Genomic DNA, 14,921 nt, shown 5'->3' on the forward strand with positions numbered 1-14,921 from the left:
TTGAGGGTGTCCCCTCCCGCCTCTGCACCCCTTTGGTGAGGAGTTCAGGTGTCCAATTCACTGTATAAAATAGCAGCAACCTTTGCTGCCTGGCTCCTTTTTTTAAAAACTTCTGATTGAAGTACAGCAAACACACCTTCTTACAGCTCTGTGAGGCACAATGGGATGTTTTGATGCGCGTATATATACACCTATGGGGGTGGTTGATAATTGGCATATCTGCTTAAACTTTTAATTAATTGACGAATCAATTAGTTTTTTTGGTCGGTTGTGGGGCCTGAACTCTGGGCCTGGACGCTGTCCCTTAGCTCTTCAGCTCAAGGCTAGCGCTCTACCACTTGAGCCACAGCTCCACTTCCGGCTTTTTCTGCATATGTGATGCTGAGGAATTGAACCCAGGGCCTCAAGCATGCAAGGCAAGCGCTCTACCACTGAGCCACCTTCCCAGGCCCACTTTTATTTATTTATTTTTTTAAAAAGGTTGTGCCCATACTGGGACTCGAACTCAGGGGCTTTGCATTCTTGCTTAGCTTTCTCACTCAAGGCTGGTGCTCTACCACGTGAGCCATGGCTCCACTTCTGGCTTTTTGGTGGTTCCTTGGAGATAAGAGTCTCACAGACTTTCCTGCCTGGGCTTGGCTTTTGAACCATCATCCTCAGATCTCAGCCTCCTCAGTAGCTAGGATGACAGACATGCACCCACTGTTAGCCAGCTCTTGATCATTTCCTCATGATGAATAGACTCCATTTTGTTTTTTGATCCAGCCTCCTACTCCCTCTGGCCCAGCCCCTTGTCCTTCCCCTCCCTGCCCAGGCCACACTGCCCCACCCCGCTTACACCACTCTTTTCTTCACTTGCCTGGGGTGATCCCAACTAGCTCCCAGCCTTCATGCGACTCCTTCCCCTCCTGCTGCTCTTAACAGTGGCCTTCCCAAAGAAGGCCCCCAACCTGGACCCCCGGAGCCAGCCCAGGCCTGTGTCCTGTGCATGGCTGGTCATTTAGAGATGGTTTTGTATACACACACACACACACACACACACACACACACAGAGCCAAGCACCAGGAGAAGAGCTACAGCAGGAAATGCACCAGGGCGGATGTGATGATAAATTCAGGTGACAGGTGTGGGACCCAAAAAGGAAGGAGGGAATGGGGATGCTGGGGGGTGGTGCTCGTGTGCTAGTCCTAGAGCATGAACTCAGGGCCTGGGTGCCATTCCTGAGCTTTTTTGCTCAAGGCTGGAGCTCTACCACTTGAGCCACAGCTCTACTTCTTTTGACATTTTTGGAGATTATCTGGAGATAAGAGTCCCATGAACTTTCCTGCCCGGGCTGGCTTTGAACTGTAATCCTCAGATCTTTCCTTTGTGGGAGCCTTGTGACGCTGAGCCCCACAATCAGGGGAAGTACACGGGCAGCCCCCCTCCGCTGTGCTCCCCCCCACAGCCTAGCTCCCCTGGAATCTGTGGGAGCGTGGAGCCGGTGCTGGAACACATGCCAAGAACAGAGCTCACCCCCTTATGACTGTGCAGATGGGTGACGGGCAGACTTGACAGGCGCCCAGAGCCTGCCAACGCCCAGATGCTCAGGGGGACTGTCATGCAGGGCCCAGCTGGGCAGCTCGGAGCGCTCCCCTCCCCTCCTCACCCCCTGCCAAACCTCAGCCTCCGCTCACAGATTTAGCCTCCAGCCTCCTTCACCGAGGCTCTCCTCAGCCTCTGCGGACCAGGAGCCATTAGAGATTTGTAGCCATGAGTTTCCAGCTCCTCATGTGGATCTGATCCTCACACAGTCTAGCTTACAAAGGGCTTCAAGTTCTCTGAGCCTCCGTTTCCCCCTCAGTGCTATATGGGGAAACCCCAGACAGACACGGCCCAGTAGATTCTGTAGCAGCTTTAAGAAAGCTACGATCCATGGGCTGGGAAGGCGGCTCAGTGGTAGAGTGCTTGCCTTGCATGCATGAGGCCCTGGGTTTGATTCCTCAGCACCACATAAGCAGAAAATAAAAAATCCAGAAGTGGTGCTATGGCTCAAGCGGTAGAGCACTAGTCTTGAGCTGAAGAGCTGAGGGACAGCGCCCAGGCTCAGAGTTCACGCCCCACGACCATGCCCCCCCCCAAAAAAAAAGAAACCTGGTCTCCCAGGTCCAGGGCAGGCCAACAACATCGACACTGAAATGCCGAGCCCAGACATGAGGATAAGAGGGAGCCAGGTGGGATGGTGCACACCTGTAATCCTAGCCACTTAAGAGGTGGGGAGTAGGAGGAAGGCTCCCAAAAAGTTCTTGAAACTCTATCTCAACAAACCAGCCAGGTGTGGTGGTGTGCACCTGCTGTCCTACCTCCATAGGAAGTCACAGATAGGAGGACTGTGGTTCAAAAACAAAAACAAAAACCCAAATAACCCAGTCTGGAGAAAGTTATTATGAGACCCTGTCACAAGCCCTGTGAAAACGCAAATCCACCCTCATGCTTATGATGCGAGCATAGTTATCATACGCATAGTCATACTGTCATTACTATTTCATGCCTTGGTTTTTTCTGCTGTATAGTGGGGTGAGTGTGAGTATGTTATTTGTCCTCATTGTTGGTTTATTTGTTTGTTTACAGCTACAGAGTAGATCATTTGTGTGGCTGTGCTAAGTTTTCCATGGTTATTGTTTTGTTTTGTTTTAGTGCTGGTATCAAGGCTTGAACTCAGGGCCTGGGCGCTGTTCCTTAGCTTTATTGCTCAAAGGCTGGTGGTGCTCTACCATTTGAGCCACACCTCTGTTTCTGGCTTTCTGCTGGTTAGTTGACCAATAAGAATCCCACAGATTTGTTGGCCTTGGCCAGCCTCAAACTGTGATCCTTAGCAATCCGTCTTATAGTGGCTGGCCCACGCCCTGCTATGTCATAGGCTTTTGAGCTCTGAGAGGCATCACGGAGACTCCCTTAGTCCCCACACACCCACCCACTTTCCGTGGGCCAGGCAGGGTGTGCAGGTCAGGGGGACACCTAGATTAGATCCACATGGAGACCAGGAAACCAGACAGGGTCTTGGGACAGCTTGGGGACAAAGCAGAAGTCCTTATATAGCACCATAAGATGCAGATTTGAAAACTCAGGGCCGGAAGTTTAGCACAGAGAAGCCACTACAAGCCTGTGCCTGTGCTAGAGCTCGAACTCGGGATCTAAGAGCCACTTTCCCACCAGGCTGGTGCTCTACCGCTTGAGCCATGCCTCCAGTCCAGCTTTTGTGCTGACTGATTGGAGATAAGGATCCCACAGACTTTCCTGCTCAGCTGGCTTGGAACCTCCATCCTTCAGGGTCTCAGCCTCCTGAGTAGCGGGCCTTACAGTCACTGAACAGCCAGCTTGTTGCTCCAAACTGTCCTGAACTCCTTGACTAAGTTCCAGTTCAGACTATGTTTTTATCCAGCAGCCAAAGGCACAGCCAGGTTGGCCAAGCAAAGCTGCCAGGGAGAGGCAAGTTCAAAAGTTCTAAGGAAGTTGAGGAAAAATTAAAAACACAGCACGCGTGCATTACCGGTTTGCTTGCTGTCTGGTGCCAGCCTTGTTCCAATTGGCTGTCTCAGCTGTCTAGGAAGGAGGAAGCCCTCTTGTACCCTTTCTGCAGATGGACAAAGGGCCATCAAACCACGTCCAAGATTGTGCCCGGAGTCCTCACATACACAAAGTCCCTGCCCAAAGTTGCTGTGATCCAAAACACAGGCACAAGTGGCCCGCGCTTCTCACCCTAGCCACTCCGAAGGCTGAGATCTGAGGGTCACAATTTGAAGCCAACCGGCGCAGAAAAGTCTGTGAGACCCTTATCTCCAGTTAACACATGAAAAACTGGGCCGGAGGCATGGCTCAAGTGGTAGAGCACCATCTGTGAGTGAGAAAGCTAAGAGTAAGAGTCAGTGAGTTCAAGCAATGGTCCCCACAAGTGCGTGCAGAACCAAGCTTTCACACCTTTTTCTCTTTACCTGAATGACTGATTCGTCATTCATTACGTCAACCACTGTACACTAAAGTCTCCAGTCCAAGTCTGGGCACTGCTGGTTATTGACAATCACAGGCATGCCACGGTACAAACACTGCCAGAAAGATATGCCCAGTCGCTGATGCCTGTAATCCCAGCCACTCAGGAGGCTGAGATGTGAGGATGGTGGTTCAAAGCCATCCTGGCAGGAAAAGTCTGTAAGACTCATTTCCCATTAAGAACACCAAAAAAAAAAAAAAAGCCAGAAGTGGAGGTATGGCTCAAGTGGTAAAGTGCTTCACCTTGAGAGAAAAAGTTCATGGACAGCACCCAGGCCCAGAGTTCAACCCCCAGGACTGTCGTCAGAGGAAGGTCAAGCAGACACAGTGAGGCCACTTCAGGCCCAAATGGACAGACAGAGGGACCCCCAGCTAGTTATGGGCTGACAGAAAAAGAATGAAGAAAGTTTTTCAAGTTAGCAGACAACTTGTTTATAGTCTCTGGGAGCTCTCATTACTGAACTGTGGGGCAGAAAGCCAGCGTGTCTGATGGCTGGGTTCAGGCTGGGTTCAGGCATTGGCCTGGCTTGTTTCTTCCTGGTTAGATTCTCAATAGGGGTGCCTTTGGGCCTCTTTAAACAGGACCAGGCAGGTGAGAAGCTGTTTCTGGGAGGAAGAGAGGAAGAGAGGCCCAGTGCAGAGAAGATCAACTTATAGGTCGCCAAGCATGGTGGTCAGCCAGCTTGGTCCAGCTGTGGGTCAGTTCTTTCCTGCTGTGTGGCCTTAGGTAAGCAGGTTGACTTCTCTGATCACTGGACCTGTAGGCTGCGAAGCAATGAACATCTAGATCACCTGGGGGACATGGGAGAAAAGACATCGCAGGAGATGAGTGTGCGTCCACTCTGCTCAGGTTTTGTTTGTTTGTTTGGTTTTGTTTCATTTTTGAGGACTGGGACTTGAACTCAGGACCTCAGACTCTCCCTTGGCTTTTTCATTCAAGGCCAATGCTCTGGCATTTTTTTCTTTGCTGGCTTCTTGGAGATGAGAGTCTCCCTGATTTGTCTGTGCGGGCTGGCTTTGAACTGTGATCCTCGGGTCTTAGCCTCCTGAGTGGCCGGGATTAAGGCGTGAGTTACTGGTGCCCAACCTCCGCTTGGATTTACCTGCTTCCTCTTCCCACAGGGCACAGTGCCCACCGGGGCCCTCAGGTTCAGCTATGTGAGGCTGCAGCTGGCATTTCCTTCTCGGGCTCATTATCTGTTTCCTAGGAAACAAGGAGAGACACCGATGCTGTGTGTGTGTGTGTGTGTGTGTGTGTCACACACACACCTCAGCTGCCACCTAGAACGACAACTAAAACACAAATACAGTTAAATTCATTTGCACCCCGTGCCCAGCACTCGGGGCACCCTCCGATTGTCCAGTCTGAGGCCCCCACCCAGGGCGGCATCTGGCCTTCCTCTGAACTCTCCAGCCCTCCTCTGCCCCACCCCCACCCCGCCCTTAAAACCTGCCAGGGGCTCATGCCTGTCATTCCTCAGGAGGCTGAGATCTGAGGAGCAGTGTTCAAAGCCAGCCCAGGCAGAAAAATCCATGAGACTCATCTCCGATGAGCCAGCAAAAAGCTGGAAGTGAAGCTCAAGGATTAGAGGACCCCCCCCCTTGAGAGGAAAAGCTAAGGGACAGCACCCAGGTTCTGAGTTCAAGCCCCAGTACCCCCCCCCACACACACCCTTGCACACACAGATCTGCCTATCCCATGCCTTGTCCTCCAGGAAGCCCTCCTTGATTTCTCCAGGCTGCCTTAGCCCAGTGGCTTTCTTTCCACCTCTGAGAGTTCTTTTGCTTACCTCTAATATGGCAGTGACCATACTGCATCAATTCAAGCAAACACATGGTGCTTATTACTAAATGTTACGTGTTCACAGAGGTTTGGGGGTGCTTAATTCAGATCAACAACACAAAGAGACAATAGAGAGAATGCTGTGAGACTCATACAAAATAAAGCTTTTTTTTTTACATTTCTTTCCTTGTTACCACCTAAGCATGGGTTTTCTTGTACTGTATAAAAACCTTTATTATTATTATTATTATGCCAGTCGTGGGACTTGGAACTCAGGACATGGATGCTGTCCTTTAGCTTTTTCACTCAAGGCTGGTGCTCTACAGCTTGAGCCACAGCTCCGCTTTCAGCTTTTTGGTGGTTCCTTGGAGAAGAGAGTCACATAGACTTTTCTGCCTGAGCTGGCTTCGAACCCCGATCCTCAGGATCTCAGCCTCCTGAGTAACTGGGACGACAGGCGTGAGCCCCCGGAGCCTGGCACAGAAGCCAATGAATGGAGAGTCTGAAACTGCTAAATGGAGGGGCAGGCTGGTGGGCCTGACACAGCCAGCCACCGCCGCGGCTTGCTCTCAGCTGGCCTGGTAACCGGCCGTTTCTTCCTCTTGGTGCAGCATTACTTCACCGTGAACTTCAGCCATGAGAACCAGAAGGCCTTGGAGCTGAGGACAGAGGATGCCAAGGACTGTGACGAGTGGGTGGCGGCCATCGCGCACGCCAGGTAGGCCTTGCCCCATCCCAGGCCGAGGAAATCAAACTGAATCCCAGAAAGAGGAGAGAGGAATGCAGAGAGAGAGCCAGAAGAAAGCAGGTGCTGGGAGAACTCTCTGTGGTTGGGTCCAGTCTTATGGGTTGTGCCTCCTAGGATCCCAAGAAATATAGCACACACACACACACACACACACACACACACACACACACACACACACACACACACACACACACACACCAGAGGGCTGGGAGACAAGTATATCTGCTTTATCAGAAGCTTAGTCGAAGGCATTCAACGTTCTAGCTCAGATGCAGCCACTAATTTACTGTGTGGCCATGTCCCGCATCTCTCTTCTCTGCATACCTTACTTTTCTCTTGTCAGTACTGAACCCGCTGCTCCTAGCCCTGGTCCTCTTGACTTCTTGGCAGTCCCTGGCCCTCTCTGAGGTGGAATAGCTCTTCCAGGAAGGAAGGACAGACAGGTGCTAGGGAGAAAATGGGGTTCCAAGCAGACTGAGTCCTTTCGGGGTGCTGACATGAAGGTTTGGGGGCCAGGGTGTGGCATGAACAATGCTCTTGCTGAGCTGAGTACTGTCAGAAAAGCCACATCCCGAGTCACACCAGGCAGATCTCTGGGGGCTCCATGGAGAATGGGATGTTAGTGTGTCTACCTATAAAATATAAGCTCCTAAGGACAGAAATGGGTGTGTCTTTTGGTCTGTTTGTTTTTTGTTTTTGCGTTTCCAGTGACTGAGAGAAGTGTAGAAAATGTGTTCATCAAACTTGGATAGGAAGACTGCAGAGATGAATGGATGGATAGATGGATGGATGGATGGGTGGGTGGGTGGGTAGGTGGAGCAAGGCTGGATGCTTAGTTTATATGTGAAAGATGAATGGACCAGTGTTGAAAGCCTGTGTGGATGGATGGGTAAAGGGTAGATGATGAATGGATGGATAGGTGGGTGGGTGGATGGATGATGGATGGATGGATGGGTGGATGGATGGATGGATGGATGGATGGTGGTGATGGGTGGCTGGATGATTGATGAATGTTGAAAACCTGTGTAGATGGATGGATAGATGGATGATGGATGAATAAGTAGATAAATAGATGGAGCTGAAAGCCTATGTGGATGGATAGATGGGTAAATGGATGATGGGTGGATGATTGATGGATGGATGGATGGATGGATGGATGATGGGTGGATGGATGATTGATGGATGGATGGATGGATGATGGATGCATAGGTAGATGGATAGATGAATGTTGAAAGCCTATGTGGATGATGGATGGGTAGGTGGATGCATGGGTGATGATGGATAATGGATAGATTTTGAAATACAGTGTGGATGATGGGTAGATGGATGATGGATGGATGTTGAAATCCTATGTGGATGATAGATGGATGATGGGTGGGTGTATGGATGGATGGATGGAGTATAGGTGGATAGATGATAGATGGATGGAGGATGGGTGAGTGGATGATGGATGCATGAATGGATGGATGATGGGTGGGTGTATGATGGATGGATGGATGGGTGGATGATGGGTGGGTGGATGGCTTGATCCATCAATCAATTCCACAGCCCTCCCTTGAACTTCACTTCAGGCTAGTTGACCAGAAACCCTTTTCTTGTCCTCACAATAACTCTGACCCTGAGAGCAGACTATCTGTTCCCTGCCCTCAAGGATCATCCAGTCTGATCATGGAAACCAGTTTCTAGCAGAAGGGCCAGCAGAGGCAGGCCCTGAGAGTTACGCCAGCAAGACAGAGACAAAACAGAGACAGTCTAGTTAGGGAAATGTTAGACATGTGCACAGACAGCTCTGGGCATCAAGACCGGGTGAGGAATGAAGCAATGTGACCAGGTGCCCATGGCTCATGCCCAGAATCCTAGCTCCTGAGGAGGCTGAGATCAGGAGTGTGGTTCAAAGCCAGCCTACGCAGGAAAGCCCATGAGTGTCTTACCTCCAGTTAACCAACAAGAACCCAGAAGTGGAGCTGTGACCTCAATGGGAGAGCATCAGGCTTGAGTGAAGAAGCAAAGAGGATAGCACCCAGGCTCTGAGTTCAAGTCCCAGTATTGATGAGCATGCGCATGCACGCGCGCACACACACACACCTCAAATTTGAAAAGGATGTATTAGAATCTGTGCATAAAACATTACCATAGACTTAAGGGCTTAAAGCCACATCCTTTACTGTCCAACAGTTCTTTAGGTCAGAAATGCAGACTCAGCAGAGGGCTCTGCCCAGCATCTGGCCAGGCTGAAATAAGGGAGGAGAGGACCTTGTGAACTCTGAGTTTCGTTCAACCGAGCACATATAGCTGGGGTGGGGGAGCAAGTGTATGTGCATGTATGTGTATGGCCTGGGCATCGCTGCGTGTGCACCTCGTGTGTACATTCACTGTGGTGCTGTGTGTGTGTATAAGCATCTGACCATGTGAGTGCAAATTCATGTGAGCATGTGTGTAGATTGTGTATGTGCCCACGATCACATATACATGTGAATGTGTACATGCATGCATGTATCTGTGGCTGTGTGTTCATGTATGTGTATAGGGGTGTGCATTCCTGCATATGGGGGGCGAATGTGTGTGTGTGTGGTTGTGTTCAGTGGATCTCCTTGTGTTGTACCTGTGCACCTGCATGCATGTGTGCTGGTGCACAGGTATGTATATGTGTGTGGTTTTGTGTGTTCATGAGTATGCACATGTGTGGATCTTCTGTGCACAAACATGTTTAGATTTGCAGGTACATGTGTGCATGTGTGCTCATATGTGCATATTTGGGGACACATATTCATGAGTAATAGTCAAGGCTGTGTGTGAATGTGGTGTGTGTGCATACAAGTGAGTGGTGTGCATGTGTGCATATGTGTCCCTGTGTGTGGTATTTATATGTGAGTGCATTCGTGCATTTGTGCATAGGTGGGCATGTCTGTGTGCATGTGTGTCTTGTACACATATGTGAACATGCACAAGCATGTTTCTGTGTGCTGCGTATAAGCATGTCTGTGTTGTGCATGTGTGTTTGTACATGTATGTGTGTCGGTCCATGTTTTGAATGAAGGTGTTTGTGCAGGCGTGCACATGTATGTGTTCATTATGTGTGCATGCCTTGTGTGTCCAGGTGTGTTCATATGTGACAATATGTATGCCTCCTTTCCCTGCAGGAGAGAGAGTGTGTGTGTGTGGTGTGTGTGTGTGTGTGTGTGTGTGTGTGTGTGAGAGAGAGAGAGAGAGAGAGAGAGAGAGCATACATACCAACTCAGGGCTGGGGCACTGTCACTGAGCTTTTGTGCTGAAGTTAGCACTCTACCACTTGAGCTACAGCTCCATTTACATCTTTTCTGGTAGTTAACTGGAGATAGGAGTCTCATGTCCAGGTTGGCCTTGAACTGTGATCTTCAGCTCTCAGCCACCTGAGTAGCTGGGATCACAGGCTTGAGCCACTGGCGCCCAGCTTCCTGTCACTCCTTTTTAAAGCTTCGATTCTTCATGTGAGAGACAGTGTGTGATATTTGCCTCCCTCACACTTAATGTTGCAATCCTTAGTTCCATACATTTTCCTTATGATTATGACATATCTTATTCTTCTTTATGGCTTGATTTCCTTTATCCATTCGCCAGCTGATGGATTCCATCTTTTAGCAGTTGTGAATAGTCATGAGCAACATAGGTGTGAAGCAGGACTCTCTGTCACATGCTAACTTATGTTCATTCAGGCATATGACCCAAAGTGGAAAAGCAAGAAAGGAATCTCCACACAGGCTGCCATAGTGGTTGCTTTACCTTATGTCCCCAGAGGTCCTTCTGCCCCTGCACGTTCTCCAGCACTGGTTTTGTTTCTTGAGGATTGCCATTCTGACTGGAGTAAGAAGGAACCTCAGTGTAGTTTTGATTTGCATTGCCCTTAGGGCTAAGGATATTGAGTATTTTTCCATGTATTTATGAGCCATTCGTATTCCTCCTTCTGAAAAATATCTGTTTACTCCCATTCATGGATTTTATTATTTGTTCTTTTACCTCTCATTTTTGAAGCTCTTTACTTATTCTGTATCTTAATCTCTTATCCAAGGAATGACTGACAAAGGTTTTCTTTCATTCTGTAGGTTTTTGAGTCTGGAAATTGTTTAATTTCCGTTTAGAAACCTTTTTTCCCCCCTCTCTTTTGCTGGTCCTGGGGCTTGAACTCAGAGCCTGGGCACTGTCCCTGAGCTTTTGTGCTCAAGGCTAGCACTCTATTGCTTGAGCGTCAGCACCACTTCCAGCTTTTTGGTAAGCAATTGGAGATAAGAGTCTCATCGACCTTCTTGCTTGGGCTGGCTTGGAACCACGATCCTCAGATCTCAGCCTCCTCAGTATCTAGGATGACAGGCATGAGCCACCAGCACCCAGCTGTAGAATCTTTTTTAAGTCAATACATCCACACTTTTCACTCTTGTTCTTATTTTCCAAGCGTTTGGAGTTCTCTTTGGAGATTTTACTTATGCCTGTAACTTCCAGGGTTTTTCTGTTTCCTCTAACAGTTGCAAGATTTCTGGTATTGTATTAAAATACTTCATCGGTTTGGAATTTATTTTTGTACAGGGTGAGAGCGAGAGAAGGATTTAGTTTTCATCTTCCACATGTGCATATCCAGACTTCACACCATTTGATAAAGTGTGGGGGTCTTTGTAAAATCTCCAATAGTCACAGCTGGATCTTCTATTCCATTGATCAGCATGAATATCTCTTGCCAGTACCACACCAGCAACTCAGTAGTATAATTGGCTCTTCAGGGTCATTTGTGTTTCCAAATTAACTTTAGAATTAATTTTTCCATTCTTGTGAAGAATGACATCATAAATTTGATGTGGACTGCATAGAATTCGCCAATTGCTTTCAGGAATAGAGGCAGTTCTATGATATTAATTCTGCTAAACTGTGGACACTAGCAGTCCACCCATCTTCCAGGTCTTCCATTTCTTTCTTCTTTGTCTTCTTTTTTTTTGGGGGGGGGGGGGTAGGTTGTGGGGCTTGAATTCTGGGCCTGGGCGCTGTCCCTCAGCTCTTCAGCTCAAGGCAAGCACTTTACCATTTTAACCACAGCACCACTTCCAGCTTTTTGGTAGGCAATTGAACATAAGAGTCTCATAGACTTTCCTGCCCGGGCTGGCTTTGAACCATGATCCTCAGATCTCAGCCTCCTGAGTAGCTAGGATTACATGGATGAGCCACTGGAGCCTGGCCCTTTTTTTTTTTTTTTAAATTATAGATGTCTTGAAGGTTTTCTGTTAGGATTATTCCTAGATGTTTAGTTTTTGGAGCTTATTATGGCTGGGTTTGTTTTCCTGACTGTTCTGGTTGACAAGGCTGATTTTGTATCCCGCTGCTGTGCTGAAAGTGTTTATCAGATCTCAGTTTTCTAGTGGACTTTTTTTTTTTTCTTTTGGTGCTGATCCTGGGGCTTGAACTCAGGGCCTAGGTGCTGTCCCTGAGCTTTTTTGCTCAAGGTTAATGCTCTACCATTTTGGGCCACAGCTCTACTTCTGGCTTTTTTTTTTCCCCTTTGGGAGTTAATTCGAGATAAGAGTTTTACAGACTTTCTTGCCTAGACTGGCTCTAAGCCATGACCCTCAGATCTCAGCCTCCTGCGTAGCTGGGATAATGGACGTGAGCCACCAACAACTAACGTTACTGGATTTTTAGGGACTTTAAGTATACGATTATATTGAAAATATAGCCATAGTTTGGCTTTCTTTCCTATTTGTATTTATTTCTCTCCTGCCTTATTGCTCTGGGTAGGAATTACAGAAGTTTATTGAATAAGTGAGGACTGTTGGGTGCCAGTGGCTCACTCCGGTAACCAGGAAGCTGAGATCTGAGGATCACAGTTCAAAGCCAGACTGGGCAGGAAAGTTCATGAGAGTCTTATCTCCAATTAAGCACCAAAGAAAGCCATAAATGGCTATACTTATCCAAAAAGCTCAGGGACAGCTCTTAGACCCTGAGTTCAAGACCTAGGACAGGCACAAAAACAAAACAAAAAACAAGCAAGTCAGGAGCATGGACAGCCTTGTGTCATTCCTGGCTTTAAAGGAACTGGTTTCAGATTTTCCTCATTTAGGATGATGTTGGCCAGAGGCTTATCAATCATAGCCTTACTAGGTTAAGATATGTTATTTCTGTTTCTAATGTCCTCAAGGTATTTATTGTGATGGAATGTTCAATTTTTTTGGTGGTGGTGGTGGTGGTGCGGGGGCTTGAAATCGGGGCCTAGACAATGTCCCTGAGCTCTTTTGCTCAAGACTAGTGCTCTACCACTTGAGCCACAGCTCCACTTCTGGTTTTCTGGTAGTTAAAGATAAGAATCTGACAGGGACTTTCCTGCCTATGTTAGCTTCAAACCACAATCCTCATCTCAGCCTCCTGAGTAGCTAGGAAGACAGGTATGAACCACCAATGCCAGGCTACGGATGTTGAATTTTTGTTTTGGTTTTGGTTTTTTTTGGTCCAATCGTGGGCCTGAACTCTGAGCCTGGGTGCTATCCCTCAGCTCTTCAGCTCAAGGCTAGCATTCTACCACTTGAGCCACAACGCCACTTCTGGCTTTTTTTCTTTTTGCTTATGTGGTGCTGAGGAATCGAACCCAGGGCCTCATGCATGCAAGGCAAGCGCTCTACCACCTTCCCAGCCCCGGATGTTGAATTTTTGGCAAAGACTTTTTTACATCTATTGAGATGATCATCTGATGGTTACCATTTATTCTGACAATTGCTGTATTTTGTTCATTGCTTTCTGTCTGTTGAACCATCCTTGCATTCCTGGAAAGAAACCAACTTGATCATAGCATCAGTGTGCATTCAAATTTCGTTTGTGGAATATTCTGTTGACAACTTTTCATGTATGTTCATTGGTAAAGTCATTTTGTGATTTTTTAAAAATCCAGTTTGGGTATCAGAATAATATTGGACTCATAGAATGAGTTTGGTAGTGTCCTTTCCCTTTATATTTTAAGTTACAGTTTTGAGGAATGTTGATATTAATTCATCTTTAAAAGTCTGGTGGAATTCAGCTGACTCATTTCTTGAGAGACATTAGTTTTGTTGTTTGCTATAGATCTATTTTGATGGTTTATAGTCTTTTTTTCTTAATTTTGGTAGGACATGTGCATCTAGAATTTTATCCATTTCTTCTAAAATTTTACCTGTTTATTAAAATAAAGGTTTTTCCAAGTATCCCTTAATTGTTTTCTGAACTTCTTTGGTATTTGTCTTAATTTCCTCTTTCTTGTCTCTAACTCTTTGAATTTGCATTTTTCCCATTTTTTTTTTTTTTGTAGTAATAGTTGTGCTGGTGATTGAACTCAGAACCTATATTTTCTAGGCAGGCATGCTGCCATTTGAGTCACACTTCCAGCTCTTTTATACATTGGTGATTTTCAAGGTAGTGTCTTCCTTTATTCCTGGGCTAGCCTCCTAACTTGTGAGTCCCCCGTGTCACTGGGGATAAAAGGCCCTTATCACTGTACCCAGACATTGCACATCCCCTGTCACTGAGACATTGTGTCTAATCGTGGAGATTTCTTTTTGCCCCAATTGTTCTTAAATCACAATTCCCTGTTCTCTATTTCCTAAGGAGCTAGAATTACAGACTTGAGCCACCACACCCAGCTTTATTTATCTTTTCAAAGGACCAACTTTGTTTCATTGATTCATTGTTATTGTTCTTATGGGCTACACTTCATTAATTTCTGCCCTGGTTTGTTATTATTTCTTTCCATTTGCCTTTAGTTTTGGCTTATATCATTTTTTAAGAGCTTCAGAGGCATTGTTATGTTATTTGAAATTTCTAGAGGTTTTTTTTTCAGGTGTGAACTTGTGCATATAAACTGCAGTTGCTGTGTCCCCCAAGTTCTGCATCTGGAGATTTTTCTGTTTTTTTGTTTATTTCTTCAGTGAACTTCTGATTGCTCAAAAGTAGATGGTTCAGACTCTTGTTAAAATGTTTTCTCTCATTGTTGACTTCTAGATGTATTCCATTGTAGTCGATAAAATACAGTAAACCATTTCAATTTTCTTGTGTTTGTTGAGACTTACTTTATGTCCTAAAATATGATCTGTTTGAGAGAATGTTCCATGGGCTGCTGAGAGGAAGGTATGTTCTGCTCCTGTTGGATGGAATATTCTGTAGGTGTAAATAATTCTGTGTGAGCTGCGGTGATGATTAATTCTGAAGTTTCCTTGTTGATTTTATTTTCCTTTGTCTAGATGACCCATCTATTGCTGAGAGCAGGGAATTAAACTCCTCCACCGTGATTGTATAGGGTTCTAGCTGAACTTTTGTGCCAAGTAGCATTTCTTTTATGTAACTGGGTTTCTAACATTTGGGGGTGTACACACTTCCTATAGTTAA

General features: G+C 46.9%; 1 protein-coding gene across 4 annotated transcripts in view; it reads left to right on the forward strand.

The window, feature by feature from the left end:
- Rasgrf1 (Ras protein specific guanine nucleotide releasing factor 1) overlaps positions 1-14,921 on the forward strand; it is an 88,876-nt gene that overhangs the window by 6,980 nt on the left and 66,975 nt on the right. For all 4 annotated transcript variants that reach the window (XM_042697738.1, XM_042697735.1, XM_042697734.1 and 1 more), the window contains one exon: positions 6,421-6,527. In XM_042697738.1, coding sequence (XP_042553672.1) covers positions 6,421-6,527 — 107 coding nt within the window. The remainder of the gene's footprint in view (positions 1-6,420; positions 6,528-14,921) is intronic.

The sequence above is a fragment of the Dipodomys spectabilis genome, unplaced genomic scaffold (assembly GCF_019054845.1).
Source record: "Dipodomys spectabilis isolate Male_0828 unplaced genomic scaffold, ASM1905484v1 ptg000228l, whole genome shotgun sequence".
Taxonomy (NCBI): domain Eukaryota; kingdom Metazoa; phylum Chordata; class Mammalia; order Rodentia; family Heteromyidae; genus Dipodomys; species Dipodomys spectabilis.